At 49.6% G+C, this 22,055-nt stretch overlaps 1 protein-coding gene across 5 annotated transcripts in view; it reads right to left on the reverse strand.

The window, feature by feature from the left end:
* Positions 1-2,694: 2,694 nt before the first annotated feature.
* ARHGAP10 (Rho GTPase activating protein 10) overlaps positions 2,695-22,055 on the reverse strand; it is a 331,140-nt gene continuing 311,779 nt past the window's right edge. For 3 of the 5 annotated variants that reach the window (XM_032632923.1, XM_032632924.1, XM_032632922.1), the window contains 3 exons: positions 11,518-11,670; positions 10,332-10,423; positions 2,695-3,448 (listed from right to left, as the gene is read on the reverse strand). In XM_032632923.1, the coding sequence (XP_032488814.1) occupies positions 3,360-3,448; positions 10,332-10,423; positions 11,518-11,670 (334 nt within the window). In that variant the 3' untranslated portion in view covers positions 2,695-3,359. Of the gene's footprint in view, positions 3,449-10,331; positions 10,424-11,517; positions 11,671-15,707; positions 16,199-22,055 lie in introns of those variants that run through there. The other 2 variants (XR_004350045.1, XM_032632925.1) reach the window with 2 other exon arrangements.

Raw genomic sequence — 22,055 nt, forward strand, 5'->3', positions numbered from 1 at the left:
ACCTCATCTGAACTAATTACATCTGCCATGATCCTACTGCCAAATGAGGTCACATTCTGAGGTACTGAAGTTAGGGCTTCAACATACGAATTTTGGGAGGTGGTGTACAATTCAGCTCCTAAGAGCCATTGTCCCCTACCGGCCCCCAGGGGCAAGATGGTAGAGCAGAAAGACCACGGCTAGCTTACTGAATCTAAACAAAGCTCTCTGCTCGAGAGCCTCTGTTAAAATGAGATGATTTCCCCTGGCTCAGTCAGTCCCCGTAAAGAAAGAACGAGTTGAATGCCCACCACCGGTACGGACGATCCACTGCTCTCCCCACCCAGACTCCCAACTACAGACGTTCCTACTACTACAAAGAAAGCGGGGTTACAGCACCCCCTAGGCCACTTGGCTCTGATCTCACCTGGCATATCTCCTTTCCAAGCACAGAGACCACCAGGGCCAGCCTTGGGGTGACACCATCAAATGCAAGGCCCACCGCAAGAAACAAAATCTGAGCGCCCTCTTTTGCCCAAACCCCACGGCCCCGTCGTGTGCCACTGGATGAACACAGGCCGAAACCTGGTCTAAGCAGCTGGTGCTGCGCGAGGCGGGGCTGCGGGTCCTGAGCCGTGAGGGAGGCAGGGCCATTGCTCAGCCAGCCTTCAACAGATGCTCAGGGGACTGGCCGCGCCCATGCAGCAAAAACACAGAAAAACCTATCACCCCATCCCCCCATTTCTCCTCTGGGGAAATGAAGATGATCTGCCAGTTAAGGGAACATTTCCTGATCCGGTCACTAAGTACACTTTGGACCAGGCCCAGAGGGAGGCTCCCTAGCTGGGGGCTGTGGCCAACCTGGCCACACTGGTCCCACCTGCAGAGGAATACACCCCTGGCTCCCCTCTGGCGTGACCCCGTTCTTCCTGAAACAACCACAGGAGGGGTCGGCAGGGCTGGGGCTTGGGGAGCCCTTGCAGCCAGTGCTGTCCTGAGGCTTCACCCTTGCCACACTGTCATCCTACAGAACACAGCTGCCCCGACAACAAAGAGGCAAGTGACACTCACAGCAGTAACAGCATGGGGACTAGCAGTGCTAACTGAGCACGTACTACGTACTGGGCATGGTGCTAACTGAACACGTACTACGTACTGGGCATGGTGCTAACTGAACACGTACTACGTACTGGGCATGCTGCTTGTATTCAGGCACTTCAACCCAAAACCTCTGAGTACCGTTTTCTTTTTAGAAAGCAGGAACAGAATCACAGAGTCAACTTAATTTGCCCCAAACCGCACAGGTAGCCAGACCTCACAGCAATTTTCTTGACCAAGAAAGTGGTGATAAACGCACTTTGGGAGTTAACAACAGTTTGGTGGCGACAGCAGGTTGGGTGCACCCCACGGTGAATGAGCGAAGTCTTCCTCAAGCGAGCAAAGAAATCAAGCCCCAGTGTGGTGGGTCATATTTTTACTGCCCCATGGATATACACCAATTAAGAACACGGCCGGGAAATCTTGCCCAGTGCTAACCTGAGCCCACTCACTGTAACTGCCCATGAGTTTGTATTTTCCCACGGAAATGGGAGAGTTTGCCCCAGGCCAAGTATTTCTTCTACATCCCTAAGCAGCGGGCAGGGGCAGGAAGTGATAACTCAGAAACACGGGGGACACAGGGGACGATGCCATCCCCACCCCCTGGTCAGGCTGGCCCTCGGCCTTAGGGCCGGCCATTGTCATGGGGCCCTGGGTTCTTCAGCAGCCCCAAAACCCTCCACCGGGCCTGCAATCCAGTATTTTAAATTATGCTGCACTGAGCGTGTCCTTACTTTTTTTAGGTAGAACGTGGATACTTTTCAATGGGCCTGTTCCCCTCTACACACCTGACCCCAAACTTGACACCTTACCTGGTCCAGGGGAGGCGAGTTCCAAACTGATGACCAGCGCTCTGGAATCATCTTACCTGGGGAAGAGGCGACGGACACATCCTTCCTGTGACAACCTTAGGGGAGAACTGTGACAGTCCGAGGAGCCTCCCATGGGGAAGACAGACATGCCGGGCCCCCAGAGCGGGCCCTGGGGCAGGGCTGGCTTCACAATCTTGAGGCCCCTAGAAATGAGCTCCACATCCCAGGGACTCCAGGTCAGGGGACAGAGAAGTTCCCCCTTCCCGGAGAGGTCCGTTTAGCCTGTGCCTGGGAGTCGGAGACTGACAAGACAAACAACAAAGCATCCATTGCAGGGGCGTGGCTGAGGTTCCTCCAGGACCGGTCCGAATGCCTGACCCGCCGCCCTGCAGCCCGGCTTAAATCCAGATGGAGACGTGAGCGTCAAGGCCTGGAAAACATAGGGAGTGTGGGGTGGGGACAGGGCTGTACACTGAAGGTCACTGGGAGGGAGGGTCTCACACACAAAGCCCTGGGGGACAGCGCCCCAGCCCCATCCTGGCCCGGGTTCCTGCAGGACACGCGGGAGAGGCCAGCTGAGGCAGTGGAGCGGGCCCGCCAGGATCTCACCTGTCAGAGAAGACCGCTGCCCCCAGAAACATGCCCCGCTCCGAAGCAGCAAGGCTCCTGGGTGACCCATCCTGCCTGTGAGTGCACACGTGCCAACACCAGGGGACAGTACATGCCCATCCACCGGCTGCCAGATCGTGAAATGTTACAGAGTGAGTGAATTCCACAGTCTCTTCCCCACGTGAGGACACAGATCCAATAGTAAATTATATTTTATTTCATGTACAGAGAGCTCAGGGCTGAAAGGTGATGGTTGGGGAAACAGCACACAGGTGAGCAGCACGGAGGAGAAAGCCTGTTGTGAGTCCACCGGTGCCCTAAGTCCAGTGAGTGTGGGGTCCCCAGGGCAGCTGTCCATACGGCAAGGAGCCTCTGTCCGCTGCCCTCTGGGTTTAGACCAAGGCACCGCCCGCCCGCGGCAGCCCCTCCACGACACCAGAGTTAAGGGCACGTCCTGCAAACGCAGTTCCCTTTCAGGTGTGCGGGGGGGTGTCCGGTGGTGTGGCCGCCAGTGGGGCAGGCGGGCCGGCAGAAGGCTGCCCTTCCTCTCGCTCTGCAGACGGGAAAATTAAAACTCACGAGTCCCAAGGCTTGAAAATGCAGTCCATCCTGTTAACCTGGACATCCTTCTCCCGCTGCACATATCCACACAGCCCTACGCAGCTCTGTGCCGTGCGTCCCCTCTCCCCCCACGTCTAGCAGTATTAAACCACCCCCCCACCCCTGGAGTGCCAGTCCGTGATCTGTCATTGCCGTGTGTCCAGGTGGCTGTGGGTTCACCTGGGGGGAAGACGGTGCGCACACCCCACAGGCAGGTCCTCGGGGGCCAGGTTCTGCAGCGGGGCCCTCACGGGCCAGTTGCTACAGAAGCTTGACGTAATTCTGTGGAATCAGGCCCCTCTTGCCATTCAAAGTCCCTTCCAGCCAGCCAGGTTCTCTTGAGGTTTGCACTGAAAAGGAAGAGAAATCCTTTTTACCAAAATGCTCCCGGGTACTTTCCACCTGGGAACTCACCGCACTGCTGTGGGTCTTAAAGGCTCAACCAACACCGAAACGGGGGCCATTCCTGGGATGTCTGGTTACAAATCTGCACAAGAGTTATTTATAGGTGCCCCTCTGGTCACCCCAGCCTTCACCTGTCTTCACGCCACAGCCTCCTAACCGGTCCCCCAGCTTCCGGTCAGGTCCTTCCCAATCCACGGTGCACAAAGGAGCTCAATGAACCTTCCAGAACACACAGCTGGACACGGCACTGCCCTGCATAACATCCACTGTCTGTAGGAACAAACCCAAGCTTGCCCGGGCACCTGGCCCTGCCACCTCCTGAGCCACCAGTCACTCGCCCACAAGCACATCATGCGGGTCACCCACAGAGAATCATCCAGAGAAAGCCCCGGCCGAGCCTCTAAACCTCTGTACCTGCAGCGCCGCCATCTGCTGACATGCCTTTCCCGACTTCTTCACTGGGGAATTCTTCCTCGTCAGAGACCCCAGATGCCCTGTCCTCTGGGGAGTCTTCCTCGGCCATTCTCAGCACTTGCCAGGCCTCACCGGCATCATCTGGACACCTGTCTGACTGGCACCTGGACGGGGAACTCCTGAGGGCAGGGCGAGACCTTCCACAGCTGGGCACAGTGCCCAGCACGTTCCACAAAGAGCCACGACGGACACACAGGACAGTGACCGCAGGCTAGACAGCAAAGGGCACAGGGTCCAAACATTCATCACCAGGGTTTAGAAGCATCCAGTAACCCCCAGCTGTGGGCAGGCCCCGACTCAGGCCTCGGCCATGGCCAGGAGCCGATGTGGCAGCCGTGCATGTAGAAGAAAGGGGAGGTGCGGGCTGGATCAGCAGACCAAGTCGGGAGCTGGCCAAGCAAGGCAGCCATGACCGCAACCCATCAGAAGACGGCTGACTGTGTAGCTGGAACCCAGCACACACGTCCACGTGCCCAATACACAAACGCTTCACAGAACAGTACTTCCTCACTATGTGTGATGCACTCTTTTCTATTATTTTTCAATCCTGATGGCAACTCAGCAAATGGGGTTCATAACCCACTCCTGTGTAGCAACCCACAGTCCAACCTCTGCATGGCCGGTCCTCTGCTTTCCTCCCCGTTTATGCCTGGACAACCCTCCTTGCCCTTCAGATACCAGCTGAGGTATCCCCTCCCTCCGAGACCACTCCCAATGCTCCAGATCAGGTCAGAGCCACCATATGTGCCCCTACTCATTCCCCCCACCCCACACACACAGGACCCTCCCTCCTAGTCTATACCAGGATGATTTGCTGAAAGGATGAATAAACAAATGAACCAGAGATGCGCCCTCCAGGTGACCTGGTGGCACCCCTTTCTTCGCACCCTTTTACCCCGACATCGTTCCTCACAGCAGGGTTTTTAAGGGCTCTCACTTAATCCCACGCTGGCAATGCCATCGGAGCACAGCCCCTGTTGGGGAAAAGGACTGGATTCTATGGGAAGGGCACCCAGGGGTCGTGCAATGCGGGGTGGGGGTCCGGGGGCCGAGTAGATCCTTTCCTCAAACACTCAGGGAGGTAGTGACCATGGGAGAGGAATGAGGACCGAATCCACTCGTCCCCGCATGCTGGGATGCCACCTGGCCACCATCTCCCGTGGGGACAGGGCGGGTCGGTAGCTCCACGCCCCACACCAAGAGGCTGCTCACTGAAGACTCCCACGACACACGGCAAAGAGTACAGCACTCACTTGGCACACACCGGGGAGCACTAACCTTGTGCCAGCTACCGCCTACGCCATAGACCCTGTCCTGCCACTAACGAGCTGCGTTGGCCCCGGGCAAGGCTCACATCCTTAAGAACCTGATGAGTATGTGATGACGGTCACACCAATACCGCCTGCTATCATCATCTTTTCTACTTGCGGTAAAATATATGTAACATATGTGTGGAGATATGTAACCACTGGAACCGTGTTTAAGTGCACAGTTCAGTGGCACTAAGTACATTCACGTTGCTGTATAACCATCACCCCTCTCCACTTCCAGAACTCCTTCATCTTCCCAAACTGAAATTCTGTCCCCATTAAACACTACCTCCCCACTCCCCCTCCCCAAGCTCCTGGTAACCTTTATTCTATTTTCTGTCTTCACGAGCATATGCCTACTACAGATATTTCATATCAGTGGAATCATACAATCTGTGTCCTTTGGTGACTGGGTTATCTCACTTAGCATAATGTCCTCCAGGTTCATCCATGTTGCAGCATGTGTCAGAATTTCATCCCTTTTATGGATGAGTACACTATTATATGTATAGACCACATTTTGTTTATCCATTCGTCTGTCGGCGGACATGTGGGCTGTTCCTACCTTTTGGCTATCGTGAATAATGCAGCTATGCACATGGGTGTACAAATCTGTTTGAGTCTCTGCTTTCAACTCTTTGGGCTACATATCCAGAAGAGGAATTACTGGACTACGTGGTAATTCTATGATTAATTTCTGAGGACCTACCCCACTCTTTTCCACAGCAGCTGCACCATTTTACATTCCCACTGGCCACGCACTGGGGTACCAATTTCTTCACATCCTCACCAACACTCGTTATTTTCCGTATCTTTGATAACGACCATCCTAATAGGTTGTAAGGTGGTATCTCACGGTGGTTTCTCCATGGCCTCCTGATTTACCATCCCATAACAAGGACACTGAGCTAGGGACAAGAATACTTTGTGAGAACCTTTCTCCAGAACAGAATCTGGTCTCAGCTTGGGGTATTTTTTAGCATGATGTAAACAATAACAAATATCTAAACCATCATTACACAACAAATAGCAGGAACCCACACTCAACTCAAGAACTGCAGCCGACATGGACGCCTCCGTCCTGGGCTCATTCCTGTGTGCTGCCCTCCCCCCTCACACCCTCCCCCTGCTCCAAGGGGATCGGCAGCTTCAATGGTGTGTTTCTCACTGTCTTACCCCAGCAATGGTTCAAACACAGGTTCATCACGTACGTTTATATCCCTAATAATATACTACTTATTTTGTTTGTTTGTGAGTTGAACCAGAATCATACACTACAGAAGCTTCTTGCACTTAATTTTTTTTACTTAAAATGAGTTTTTTAAGATTCCCTCATGTTAGGGATATATATAAGAACACAATTGTTAGGTTGTGGGGTCTATAAGAGGGTCAACTTTCTAAGATAATGGCAAGCTGTCTTCCAAGGATTGCTCTTTATATATCTGAGGACTTTAAAATGAATCACCAGCAGCTTTTAAAGATGAATCTGGGCCACACCTGCTCCCCAAACAATGGACAGATCCTGTCTCCAGGTTAGAAATGAACAAAGTCTGGCAAACAAGGCAGCCAGTCTCCCTGCCCAGAGAGAGCCAGACCTTGGAGATCCTAATGCCGGGCAGCCCTGGGGACGGAGACCACTCGCTGCTTGGACTGGTGGGTCCGGCAGCTGCAGGGCCACCTATCAGGAAAGAGAGCAGAACTGACTGGTCTCCAAGGTAACGTATTTCTGAGGTTCCCCAGGCCCAGAGAAAAGGGCACTGGCCTCTGGCTGACACACGCACATCAGCTGCCCTGAGACCTTACACACGGCGCCCCCTGGAGGATATGGGAGGCACTGCCCCAGAGCAACGGCTAAGCATTAGTGCGTCTACTATAGAAATGAATCTTCAGCTTAGAATTTAAACTCAAGTCCAGGCCCACACGGTAAGAGCGAAGAGCAAGGGACAGTTATGGGGCAAGGTGATTACTAAAGATCCCTTTCCCTTCCACACTCTGGGTCAGGATTTCCTACTGTTGTATATGTTCGCAACGGCGTGACTACTGACAATGCGGCCCAGGGGCCACTTTGACCTGGATTTTGTCTACTCCAAAGGCCACTGAATGGCGTAAGCCAATTTCCTTTGTTGCCTGCACGAGGGACAAGAACGGCTGGCCAGGCAAGAGCAAGAGCATTTATGGTAGCTGGAAGACTCCAGATGGACACAGAAAAAAACGTCTTAGGCATTTCAGTGATGCTAAGTATCCCTGGTCTGCAGGAAGGACATGTTCCCAGCGACACTCCAGTGGCTGAGCTATAAACAGTGGCCGCCTGGAGCAACGGCAGCTGAGGCCAGGGGAGCTGCTGCTCCGGCCCGGCCTGCGTCCGGCATCGGAAGGGAAGAGCCGCAGCCGTTCAAAGAAAGGCATCACTAGACGTGCTCTGAGCAAACACTTCTAACTAGTTATCAAGTCTCTGCTAAGAGATCAACTATGCACAGAAGATGAAGGTACAAACACCCAGAAAAGAATAAATCCTGCTTAAGGGTCTTCCATTTCCTGTGACCTTTAAGAACCACCCTAAGAAACAGTAAGTTTGGGGATGTGGGTTCCGATCGTGGTCCCCGTGCGTATCTTTGGCAACAGGAGTGGGATGCAGGGGCTGCAAGGCAAGGAGCTCACATCAAATGAGATGTGCACGTGCTCCTGCATGGGGAAGGTGTCAACACATCAACGAGCGTCTCTAGAGCAGCTGGCCTGGGGGAGGACCTGAGGACGCCAGCGCCACAGAGCCCGGAATCTGAGAGGTACGTGCCCTGGCTCAAAACGAAGCCAGGTGCACAGTGCGCCAAGTGAGGCTCCAAGGTTGGCAACATCCTCCACAATGTCTGTGCTGCACACGTGACCCAAAATGCTGCCCTGACACATCACCACACGCGTGGACATCCTTGTGGATTAGGATGGAGAGGCTGATGCAGAGAGAACTTAAGGAACTTGTCCAGGGTCACAGAGCAAGTGGAAAAGCCAACTGACCTCAGGCAAAGTAAGTGCAGAGTTGATAGCTACCTGCTACCAATCACTCTCCTGTTCCCGAAGCACACTGAGATATGTGTGTGTATGCCTGTATGTGTGTGTATACATGCATATGAGTATATACAGAGAGAGAGACAGACAGACAGACACACACACACACCCCTACGCACACACTATTTTTCTTAGGAGGTCTCCTGCAAGTCACTGAGGGACTTTAAAAGTGCAGAACTTCAGTGTCCCGCGTCAGACATCTACCGGCCTTTCCCAATATCCAAGTTGGCAGAACCGGATTTGATTGGGGTCCTGAACCCCATTCCCATGTCTGCGTGCCCAGAGGAGAAGCCTCTGGACCCAGTGTGGTGCTGACTGATCTGACGTCCTGGCTGGCAATGACTTTAAGGGGAGCACATGGCCTCATTCTTGCTATTGAGACGTGAGAGCAGGTCACCTAGGAAGGATGTTCTGAAAGAGTTTTCTCATGCTTCAAAAAAGAACACAAGGATGAGGCAACCCCCTTCTGCTAGGGTTGAGTGTGGCCATGAGGCCTGGAACTGGGACAGCCATCCCACCCGCACGGGGGAAGCAGCCAGGGGCCCCTGTCCATAAGCAGAGATGGAAACACTGCGGTCTTGGCTGACATCTTTGAAAAGGTGATTAACCAGCCCCTGGAGCTCCCCACGTGCAGACTTCTTCGTGCGTGAGCGAACTCGCTTTCGTGACTGATTTAACCAGCTCTATCTGTTACTTGCAGCCAAAGGCATTCTAATAGATACACCTTCCACCAAGGTAAGTATCACATGAACAACACTGTGTTCTGAGGCCCCGAACAAATCTGACCAACCACACGGCGCCAAAATTCACCCTCATTTCCTAAATGGCGGGTTTCAGTGCTCTCCGCTTTCCCTTCTGCCATGTGGGTGCCCGTACACGACGGGCCTGGAGGAGGGCAGCTAACTGGCTCTCCTGCCACAACGGCATGCATATATGTTATGGTGACAAGAGGACTGTTCTTGCTTCTACTCCAAGAGCAAAATTTCTCCACGAAGTATAATTCTGTCATATGTGGGGTTTTTTGTTGTTTGTTTTCTGACACTATCAGGAGTCTCTGGCTCTCCAGAGTACGTATCACACAGATATAGACATCTACTCTAAATGAGGCAACTTGCTTTCTAAAAAACAATCACCAGCTCATGCCGCGTTACTGACAATATAGCACCAGGCGTTGTGTTGATACACTCCATATATTCCAAACATTCTGGCTAATCAACCATTCCATTCCAAGCATCAAAGGTCCTCGCTGCCTCTCCAGAACCCTTTTGGGCAGCTCTGCCCCCACACAACATCACTGTTTCCATAGCAACCAATGAATGTCATAATGAGGAGGACGGGGAAGGAAGAAATCGAGGGGGAGGGAAGAGATGTACACTGAACCATGGGAGGAATTTGTGCAATCTGAAGCCGGGCGTAGCTCCTCAATGCTTGTGTGTGACTATTAAACATGCAAACAAAAATCTATACCCTGGTTTCAGTATGCAGAATCAATACCCGTATCTAGAGATTCACGCACTATTCAAACAGGCGAAACTCATGTAAAGCAAAAGAATGGTAAGGGGATGATAAACCAAAATTGGTCGACAGAGCACTTGTCTGTAGCCCAGAGCTGGTGAACCTGAATCATTCAGGAGGCTAGGGCGGGGACGATGAGGGAGGAACACAGAGGATGCAAATCACAAACATTTCTTGACTCCAAGTGGCACCGGCTTCTCTACATCAGGAGAAAGATATCCCAAACGAAGACCCTCAAGAGTTACAAGAGCCGGAGAATAACCAAGATTAAAGCGGAAGTGGGCAACCACAGCCCCCTGGCGTTCGGTTCCTGGGAGCCAGGTGGGCAGGCTCTCGCCCGTCCAAAGCATCAAGGGACAGACTTCTACTCCTGACAAACCCACAGCCAGGGACCGCCTGTGTGCTCTGGGTGGTAGACCCTCTGCGCCGGCAGAAGACAGCCTCCCACGAAGCTCCCGCTAACACTTACCGTCCTCAAAAATCGCTCCTATTTCAAAAGACAATTCCGAGCTGTGTTCTGCTTCACACGGGTACACTGCCCGGGCCTTCCGACTGATGACGCTGAAGAGGGAACATGCAAGGCATCAAGTGAAACATGAGAAACCTCACCTTTCCCCCGCCCACATCACCCAAATCTCATTTCTATGTCACCAGCACGGCAGCTCCTTCCAAAAAGGAAATCAGCGGGAAAGGGAACATCGGGCAAACCACAGCACTTGACTGTCAAGTAAATGACAGGTTTCAAACCCCAATCTTTCTTTAGGGAGCCTCTCCGAGAAGCTTTCCCTGAACCTCTTCACCTACTTCTCCTCTCCGCTCAGTGGGACGCCCTCCCCTCTCACTCAGCGTTATTAGAACCACAGGTCATGTTTATTTCTGAAGCATTTCGGTTTATCTATTAAGGAAAAGCACCGGTGTCTTGAGACCGAAGGTGAGGCATTGAAGGGCAGAGGCACACGGACAGTAAGTGGCTCCAGCCACGCACCTCGGACACCCATCTGTCTACAGTGACCCTCTGCTTTCACGCCACCCTGGAAGGGGCTCATTGCTCTCAGCTGGGTCTCGCCCCCAAAAGGTGCATCAGGCTTGGCTTCTCAACACTTGTCAAAACATCCTGTGTGTTCTTGTGGGAAAAGAACACAGTGGGGAAGGATGGAAAGCAGGCTGTCAGCCAGACGCACACCGAGGCAGAAGGAAGCAGCCCACCTCACCGGAGCAGGGGAAGTCACTGATGGGGAGAAGAGCCTCAGCCTGCTGTCCCGGAGGAAGGGCTTTGCTAAAGGGTCAGCACCTCTGGCCTCTGCACCACTGGCCCATTAAAGAGCTGTGTTAATTACAGTTTCCAGTGCCCCATTTACCTTCCTTTAAAACAAACCATGTGCTTTCTATTCACGTATAGAAAGTTCTTGCAAAATACGTGGTTTCATAAATGCATAACCAGCACCAAAAAGAGTAGGTTCAAGCAGGTCTCACATAAGGCAAATCTCTAAGAATGTACTTGAACCTTTAAGTCTAAGGCAAGGTTGCAAATGTCGTCCACGAAGTCCAGGAGACCGGAAACTTCTTCCATGTGGGGAGCACAAGAAGTTGCTCAGGTTGATCAAGCCCCTCTGTGTGCCACCCTCACATTCTACATCACACCCCAAACCACGTACCTTTCAGGTGGCTTGTCCGCTACGGCGGCAGGAAGAGAGAGGGGGAAAGACGACAGCTTGGGTGAAGGAGGTGTAACGGCTGGGTTGCAGCTCGGTGTGATTGGTGACTGAGGGTTAAGCCACTGGACCGTGGATGATCGGGCCTGGCTTGGGCTAAGTGTGGAAGTTTGAAGAACAGGATTAATAGTATAAAGGCCACGGAACACCAAATACACGACACCCCATCCCTCAATGGCTAGGGTGATAGTTCCTTTCTCTCTCCTGATGACTGAAAGGGACAGAGTCCTCTCCACCTCCTCCCAGGTCTGTAGCCCCAAGAGCCACACCCCAAAACTAGAGATGCCTCATTGTACTTCTTCAGGTTTGTGGAGAAGATCTAGTCTTGTCCAACCTAGCAGCATACTGGTGCACTAATTACAACACCAGAATCCAACAGCCAAGACTAGTTGCTTGGACTTTTGAGGTATTCATGTTTTCTGCTTATAAGGAAAGTCAAAAGAATCTACAATCAAGCCCATGACCTATAGCTCTGAATATTCAACAGTGGCCTTTTAATGTCTAAATTAGTACAGCCATTACAGACAACAGTACGGAGATTCCTTAGAAAACTAAAAATAAAACTACCATATGACCCGGCAATCCCAAGACTGGGCATATACCCAGAGAAAACCATAATTCAAAAAGACACATGCACCCCAATGTTCATTGCAGCACTATTTACAATAGTCAGGTCATGGAAGCAACCTATATGTCCATCGACAGACAAAGGGATAAAGAAGATGTGGTCCATATATACAATGGAATATTACTCAGTCATAAAAAGGAACGAAATTGGGTCATTTGTTGAGACGTGGATGGATCCAGAGACTGTCATACAGAGTGAAGTAAGTCAGAAAGAGAAAAACAAATATCGTATATTAAGGCATATGTGTGGAATCTGAAAAAATTGGTATAGACAATCTTATTTACAAAGCAGAAATAGAGACACAGACACAGAGGAGAAAGGTATGGATACCAAGCGGGGATGGGATGAACCGGGAGACTGGGACTGACATATATACACCATTGATACTATGCATAAAACAGATAACTAATGAGAACCTACTGTATAGCACAGGGAACTCAACTCAATGCTCTGTGGTGACCTAAATGAGAAGGAAATCCAAAAAAGAGGGGATATACGTATACATATAGCTGATTCACTTTGCCGTACAGTAGAAACTAACACAACTTTGTAAAGCAACTACACTCCAATAAAAAAATAAAGCTCTTTCATCTGGTCATATACATGTGGCAACTCAGAACAGAATGCCACTGGGAATCAAGATTCCTGCAGAGTGGACCAAAGACTAGCCTTTAAGGGAGAAACCAATGAACAGTTAATCTTTGGTGACCTTAACATTCCCTAATAGCTGCCAATTTTGAAAATAAGTTAATGTAAAAAGGTCAGCAGACAGACTCATGGAGGGGCCTCTAAACGTGGAGGGTTCGAAAAATACGTGTTGATCTGAATAAATTATTCTTCAATGATTTCAAAACTGGAGGCTTGTGACTATGGTCTACGAAGCTTGCTTTAAAAGCACAGTGCTGAAAGCTTCTCGGTTTACTCAAGTGGATTTTCAACACATATGTATTCAATGCTGCTATATCCAGACGCCCCTCACCTCAAATTCACCCTCTTTGGCTAAAACCAGTCTCTACAAGCAGCTTCTGTGTCCTTCCATATTACTGAGTGTTATCTTTGATTCTTCTTCTAAAGCAGAACTAACACCATGTCCTGTCCATTTTTACTGCAGAAAGCTCCCAGGCTGTTCCTTTCTCTACGCTCTCGTCATGAACAGGAGACGATCCCAATCTCGCTGCTCATGCCGGTGTCACGGCGGAGCTCTCCTAGCCAAGGCCCTAGCCCCAGGCCTCCCATTCCGCCAGTTCCATCAGCCACATTCAGCCACCTGGGTAAGACCCAGTCCACCCCGTGTGCCTCCCCAGGAACAGGTGTGCTCTCCTACCTGCCCTGGCAGCCTGGCGGCTCAGCCCACAGCTCTGCTCCCCTGACTTCCCCTCCTCCCCCCTCAGGCTCTTCCGCTCCTCTGCTGGCTCCAATCTGTTCCCTCCCCCCGGCTCAGCTCCAGCTGCCTCCTCCATTTCTTCTCCTCTGGGCTCTCTAAGTCACAGACGTTCTCTGAAGGCCCGTCACACCAATAAACGGGAGGGCCGATCAGCATGAGTTGTTCTGTGTTGGTTTCAGACATTTCTCTTGCCTCTGGGTTGAGAGCAGGTGGGTTAACTCTTTGTGTAGATTCACAAAGTCGGGCAGAGGGCTTGGCACAGGAAGTCTTCAAGCCACATCTGAAGCAGCCAGTTCACATGTGCTAACACTACAACTAGTATTATACACCAGGCCTGTGAAATACTGCATTACTGACTTGATAGATATTTAGTACACAGAAGGTTGTCTTTACTCTGATCAGAAAAGGGGGGGGAGGAGGAACATTTTAAAAACATTATTCTCTGAACAGCTTATTTACAATCCTCCTATCCAGCCATTCATTTGGAAGTCATAAAACCTACTTCATACCAAGCGAAGACACCTAGAAATCTCAAGGTGATCTTTATCACCAACAGCAAAAGTCACTCCATTCTTCAACAGAAAATGAAACTTTAATGAGTTCTTCTTACTAATCAGGAAGGGAGAGGATGGCGTGAGTGAAGCTCTGACAGAGAATTTAAGACCATAGTTAGCCAAACAACTGACATGTTATCTCCCAGCAATTACTCAAGGCGTTGGTGGGTGCTGGTGGTGGTGGAGGATGAGGTGGTTTACCCGACCCGAACCAACCCTTTCTGGTCATAAATAGTCAAGTGATGAAACGACGGCCATCTATCTGCTGAGAGGGAGGACAGCTACGGGATGAAGATAAGCTAACAGTGTGCGTATTTATAAGGCTCTTTAAAAGTAAAGGTCATAAATTTTACAGCTACGATCTGCTTCATCCTCACATCTTTCTTTTTAAAAAGAAATGTTGGGCTTCCCTGGTGGCGCAGTGGTTGAGAGTCCACCTGCCGATGCAGGGGACGCGGGTTTGTGCCCTGGTCCGGGAAGATCCCACATGCTGCGGAGCGGCTGGGCCCGTGAGCCATGGCCGCTGAGCCTGCGCGTCCGGAGCCTGTGCTCCGCAACAGGAGAGGCCACAACAATGAGAGGCCCGTGTACCGCAAAAAAAAAAATAAAATAAAAAGAAATGTTTTGTTTTGTTTTTTTGTAAAGGGAAATACTCCTCCTGGCAAGTGAAAGAATTGTTGGAATAGCAGGTGCAGAAGGTAAGGGTCTATCCTTAGCTCGGCTTTCTCCACCCTGTCCCAAAACAGGAACTCAGAGTCACCCAACCTTGTCCAGAGTCAAGCTCGCGACAAGAACCTTTCTTGCTTCTTGGTTTGTTCTCTGTGATTTTTCTGTTTTCTGTCAACACACAGATGTGCTATGTGATCCCACACTCACTGGTTCGCCAAGAGAGTCTTTTCAGGCTTCCCACTTAGACCTAAATTTCTGTATTTGAGTCCCTGGGTTTCCCCACAGTATCTCAGAAGCCTCTGCTCGGGACTTCTCTGTGGGCATGAACTTTGCAGACTGGACTATTCATATTCGCCTCTAATATGGGGAGGAGGTATCCTAAGTCATGTGGAGAACTAAGTCCTGTGAAAGAGGAGACCTGCCCAGCCAAAAAAAGTTCAGGAAACGGAGCCAAGTAGCCATGAGGATACAAGAAAATTTCCATGGGCTTCTTCGCTGGGAAGGAGTGGGATGAGGTAGGAAGCAGTTAAATACACTCAAGACGTAAGACCTGAATTCTGGCCTCAGCCAGCAGAGGCCAGATGACGTTTCACAGGTGTCTCCAAAAGCAACCTGCCAACTTTTTTTTTTTTTTTTGGAAGGCAAGAAATTGTAAACATGAGTTTCTTTATATAAACCATCTCCTACTTTCCAGAATTTGGGTTTTATTTTGCTTTTTGGTCATAAGGATCAAAAAATATTTTTTAACTATTTAATTCTTTAAAAGATAATACTTATAATTTTCTCAAAAAGCAGTAAAGTATTCCTTTTAAAGGAGAATTTCTGGCATTGTCTTTCTCTTCTTTGACTTAAACCATTTTAGAGGAACCCTAGGCATTTGGGAAACGGCAGCCCAGAGCAAAGGTCTAGCAGTTTTTCTCAGCCTGGGCCTCCGGAGAGAAGGCGTCCTGAGGCATAGACGTACATAATGAATTAACACCTCTCCTGCATGTCTAGAACTGTTCTAGCTACCCATGTGTTGGGAGACAATTCAATATGGGTCTCTGGTGTTTCTGCACTTCTAGTGAGCAAAGGATGGATTATCTTTTCAAGGATGCTTTTAGAGCACAGAGCCTTGGAAGATAAAGTTGTGTCTTCCTCTGGAGTGAAGAGCAGGCTTTACTGTCCGTCATAAAAGATGTGTTTTTCCTGAGCGCTGGGTTTCTCTCTTGCTAACACTCCACAGGCAGGAGTTATCTGGGCCACGGGGCATCACCCTTTGGCAACTGGGACTCGGATTAATACTCTGAGGACTGCTACGGCCGTGATTAGTACAGTCCTTTAACTCTGACCAGGAGCCCAATGTCTTCTGCCAGCATCCTTGGAATCATGGCAGGCCAACGCGGGACCCTGCAAAGCAGAGTCGAATTTCAGATGTCACAGTCCTTGACAGCATCCTTGGGAGCACTGAGAAAATACCCAGGTCATGTTTTGTATTCTGTGGTTCAGAGGAGAACCCTGGCTAAGAAAGTCTTCGGGTTAACGATCAAAACTGGTAGGTGATCTTAGAATTCAAAAGCCCATTGCCTGCTAGAACACATGGAATACTTCAAGTGTTCTCTCCTACCACGTCCCAAATTTAAGCATTAGAAAAAAAAAAAAAAAATGAAACGATTTAATTCCTTCTTCCTCCTGCCCCTTTAACTATGGATTTTTGATGACCAAGACCGTCATGATCAGAAACCACTGATTTTATTGAATAAGGAGCTGCTGAGCAATGATAAAAAAGCACCTAAAGTGCCATGTTTCCTGAAAGCCAAGCTGTGGTTTGCAAAAATGCAGGCAGAAGTCTACTCTTCCTGAAAAGCTCAGAAACCACATTTACCAAAACAGAAATAAATTCCAGAGAAATACGAATCTGTTTCTCTGCTCTCTTCCCAATTTCACACACTAGACTCAAAGCATCATGACTCGTCTCTGTCTTCGGGGCAAAACAGCCAACCCCGCTTTGAGGAGAAATGTTTCCTTCTCAAAGAAAAGGAAGAAATGGAAACAAGAGGGTTTCACTAAAAACACCGAGATTTCCTCCTGCTAACTCAGAAACTCATCCTCGAAAACTTTCTGACATTGGAAGGCTACCTGGTATTCCTAAGGCAATGGGAAGTCTCCTGCCCGGGGGCGGGGCAGGTGGAGTGGAACACACATTTGTGAAGGTGACGAGCGAATTCTCTCCACTAACAACACTCTTGCCTTGGCAAAACAGGTCTGCGCGTCAGGGAAAGACCGTGTAGCTTTCACGATGGGGAGGAATAAACCCTCAATAACATGAAATTATGACCATTTCTGTGTATGCGTACACTTTACAGAGTTCATTTTTCTGAAAATGTAACAAATCAGTGGTATATGCTGCTTGGGATTCAAACTGTGACCCGATCGTCTCCAATACCAGACTCCACGTGCCATGCATATTAAAAAAAACTTTTTGGCAGCAGAAAAGCACAAACATTTCAGAAATGGGGGAGGGGACTTAGGGTCTTAACTGTTAAAATTCGACAACAGCTGCACCAGTCACCAGAGAACGTCTGCCTCTAACAAACATTTCTTGCAAAGCATAGGCAGGTCAGGCTCTGGGCAGTGCTCGCAATACAAGTGCCCGATTCCAGGCTCTGGGAGCACAGAGCGTAATTTAGCGTTTGAGGGAGGATACACATCAGGAAAAGAAACGACTGCTTCTCTGAAATGATTAAATCCCCCAAATACCAAGATATTTGACGATGGCTTTTATGATGTCGGCATCAAATCAGAAGTTTGCACCGGAAGGAAAGATTTTAAAACCTCATTTGCAAAGTCTCCGAGCAGAAGCTAACACATTAGTGAAATGATCTTTCATTCCAGGCTGGGAAACAACGTACAGCATAAGTCTAGAACAGCTGTCCTGGGCAAAAGTGTTTGAAAATGTTAATAAAGTCAGAAGGAAATATTGTCAATCTGTATATTATGGGAAATCTCTGTTCATATACATGCCACCGTTCTTTACGTGCCAGAGAGGGGCAATTCCCCAGCCAGCACGCTGTTGGTCCCAAGTGAGCACAGTGAGGGACACAGCCGTGGGGAGAAGCATGCACCTGTGACAAGGGGCCATAAGCTACAGCACTGGGCCGGGAGGACATCACGGATCATGAGGAGGGCTCCAACTGGACCCTGTTCGCTCATCACTCTTGGTCTGAGAACTACCTGTCAGGCCCCACGCCTGCCCTGGGGACACCCAGGGAACTATAACAGCTCTCTTCCATGAGCACCCGGTCAGGTGAGAAGAGAAGGACAAACTGGTGATCATGACGCAGCGTGATGAGCGCCACACAACAGAGAGGTGGCCAGGGTCCCACAGGAGAACAGAGGAGGGAGCAGCTGCCACGTGGGCAGCCAGGGCGGCTTTCCGCCCGGAGCCCATGGCGCCACTGTCAGTATCATCACGCCCTCCCTACATCCTGGCACAGTCGGCACTGCGCCAGGCACAACCGGCACGCGTTAATTCACTCATCCCCAGCTATGCTACCGCTCCACGTGACACATGAGAAGCCGAGAGCAGAATGGTGACGGTGACTTACTCAAGGTCAACGTCGGGTCAAAGCCCCGTTTTGACAAGACCGCACGGAGCTCACAGCCTCAAGTCCCTCCGAGCGAGCGGCTGGAGTGGGACACAAGGAGCTGAATGGAGACACAGGAGAGTCAGAGGCACTCACTGCGCAGGTCCACTGAATCAGATGCTCACAGGCAGGGCGACTGAAGGATTTTAATCACACCGATTACAACTGCATGAGACACCGCCACTCTACACAGACCCTGGGTTCCAAAGACAGCCCTGGCAGTATGCCCATTTGCAGTTTCCTAATCTCCCTCAGCTTGTTTCTTTTTTTGTTTTTTAAAAAAAGGAGGCAGGGCTTCCCTGGTGGCACAGTGGTTGAGAGTCCACCTGCTGATGCAGGGGACACGGGTTTGTGCCCCAGTCCGGGAAGATCCCACATGCCGCGGAGCGGCTGAGGCCGTGAGCCATGGCCACTGAGCCTTCCCTCCACTACGGGAGGGGCCACAACAGTGAGAGGCCCGTGTACCGCAAAAAAAAAAAAAAGGCAGGAGGGGAATGGGGAGAGAGGGGAGGACACTTCTCACTCTCAGAGGCTGGGGCAGAGCTGGCATTATCAGCCTTGGCTGAGAGTCAGCCACAACTGAAACTTGGGAGAGTAACAACCTCCCTGGTCTCAGTTTCCTTAGCTAAAATGAAAGTAAGTGTTAACAGGCTGGGTGGCAGTAAGATGTAAATAAGATGACAGGTATAAAGCACCCAGCAGTGACTGGAGAACAGTGAGTACTCAACAGGCGAAGCCCTTCTTATGAGCATTAGGTATATTGCCTCTGCTTTCCAAGCTTACATCTTCACCAATGAATCATTTTCTTTACCAAAAGACAACGAACTCTGTCAAAGGGGGAAAACTATAAATATTAAGTAAATGTCACCATTGGGAGAAAAAAGTTGCTAAGTGCAGTATGACTGCATATGATCCAAGACTGAATCCTGGAACAAAAGGACATGAGTGAAACAATTAGTGAAACAGAAATAAAGTCTGTAGGTAACAGTATCGCACCAATGTGAATTTCCTGGTTTTAACCGAAGTACCATGGTTTGGTGTAAGATGTTAGTAGTAGAGCCGGGTGAAGGGTCTATGGGAACTCTCTATACTGTCTTTGTAAATTTTCTGTAAATCTAAAACTATTTCAAAATAAATTTTTTTAACAACAGGTTGTAAAAAGAATAAACCCAAATAAAATTTTCAATCACTGAAGCACTAAAAAGCCTTTTGAAATTATGAGCACACACTTGAAGGCATCCAAAAGCCATAAGGAAAACTTCTGGTTAGTTCAATGACATGAAAAGATTCCTAAGAGTTACATTTAAAAATCACTTGGACCGCCCATCTAAAACATGAAAATTAACCACAACTGTTGAGACTGGTTTTTAAGGAGCGTAGGCTTTCCCAAAAAGATCAGTTTTGTTTATAGATTAGATCGAGGTCAGCAAACTTTTTCTGCAAAAGGCCAGATGATAAATACTTCAGGGTCTGCAGGCTGTAGGTCTTGCAACTACTTAACCCTGCCATCATAGCAGCACGAAAGCAGTCACAGATACAATTGTAAATGACTGGGTGGCTGTGTTCCAATAAAACTTTATTTATTAAAAAAAAAACAGGCAGTGGTGGGTCACAGTTTGCTCACCCCTGGATGAGATGGATCAGATGTGAATCCATTTCGTAGTGGAGAGTTGGAAGAGGTGAAGATAATGATGGTAAACTCCCCTGGGCTCGGAAAGCCCACTCGCCTTCCTCCATCTTCACTGGCTTTGCGGCGTGGGGACTCCTTTGTGTGCCAAAAGCCGATCTGCAAGCACCCAGGGCTTTCCTGCAGCAGGAGCTCTCCTGACTAATTGCTCAGGATCACCTCCCATGCAGAAGGCAGACAGCCAATAGATCGAGCCAGCACGTAAAAGCAAGAACTTGGTCCCCCTTGAGGAAAAGGAGGGAGGTGGGCAGGGAGAGGAGGAAAGGCACGGAAGGAAATCTCTCCAACACAGATAAGACAGAACCTTCTGAGGTTGGATACAACCACACTGAACACTCAGTCCTCACCCCCCAGGATGCTGGGTCTGCTGGGGGGTTTCCCTCCTTGACAAGAAAGGACACCACTAGACCTAGTCAGCCCATATCTTACGAAGTTCACCCCCAGGCTGATCATTTTCTCGGGGTTTGCTGTGAGAGAACTGAGAGTTACACCTCTGACTGATCTTTCACTCAAAGTGCTCCTTGAATTGCATTTCTCTTCCTTCCAGATGATCAAGGTGGAATCAGGGACCAGGCGTGAACTTTAGCTTGCTAGCCGAACAGAAAAGGAGCTGCAGCTGCGTTTCAGAGAATTATGGGGCTGTAGAGAGGTCTCAGCATTATGGTCCCGCAGGGCAACTGACGAGAATATTTCTACAAGCTCAATTCGTATGTGGAAGACAGCCACCAGCCAACGTGAGGGTGGAACATATAAAACAGGGGCTCCCAAGCACAGCTCAAAAGGGGTACAGCACTACTCTGCTAAGAAAATCCTCTGGTTACTTACCAAGCTGTTTTACGGGTTACCTGTGGTGACAGGTGAGCTTCCCATACTGCTCAGAACAGTTTAGAGAGCTGGCTGGGTCCCACTGGGAACCCCACGCCTTGGTCATGAGCTACCCAAGGGCCCTATTCTCCGAAGCTTCTACAGAGGACCTTTCTACACAGCGAGGCAAGGACAAGAGCTGCGGGTTCTCCTGGTATAACTACTGTAAATGCTGGAAACAATGCAACCTCAGGTCAACACTAAAGGCTTCTCCAGGACTAAAGAGCCTATTTTCCCTAAGTCATTTAGTGGGGAGATTACATAACTGATGAACCAGGAAGCTGGGTCAAGTTCAACTAAGAATATTAAATTAAGTTCTCGGAGGAAAGGAAAATGCAAGCCTAGGGCTCCCACGGGAGCCGTGACTGGGTTTTATGACATGTGGTACCTCGAAACCTCACAACCATCAAGAGGGCTGGGTGCTGTTACTCCCCCTTTGCAGATAATCTTGCTAAGCCTTGGTTTGCTGACGTAATTTATGTAAGGCCTCCAAGGTTTGAAGTGGCAGGAGAAGAATGCAAAGCCAGGCTTGTTTGACTCTAAAATCAGTGCTTTACCAGTCTACACCATGGTCTTCCAACTCACAGAAAGCTCATGAGGCCCCTGCCTGCATTTCAATATTGAGACCCAGCCAACCAGTCCATGCACAGCAAATGATACATTACAATAGCAAAAACCAGTGAAACAAAAAAGAAAAGCAAAAACAAAACAAGACTAATGAGAAGACTTAATTTTTGTTTGTTTGTTTGTTTGTCTGAATCTTAAGCAGTAGAGCAGCTACTACAAAAATTCAGACCAGTGTCTTTAATTTGGAAAGTCAACTTTCATTACGGGGCTTTAAAGTTAGATGAATGACCAACCATTTGGCTTGAAAATAAAATCTCTGAATTTCAGAACCTGTAGTTAGAGCACAGCAAAGGAAGAGGTGAATCAGGCCACATACAAGTGCCAAGTACACAATACAAATACCAAAAATACCCCAGCAGGACACCAGGGACATGTATGGAAGGCTGTGAGGATGCTAGGCGGTCAGTCGGGATGGCGTAATTTCTATACTGAGTTGGAGAGA

Source organism: Phocoena sinus, chromosome 5 (genome assembly GCF_008692025.1).
Source record: "Phocoena sinus isolate mPhoSin1 chromosome 5, mPhoSin1.pri, whole genome shotgun sequence".
NCBI lineage: Eukaryota > Metazoa > Chordata > Mammalia > Artiodactyla > Phocoenidae > Phocoena > Phocoena sinus.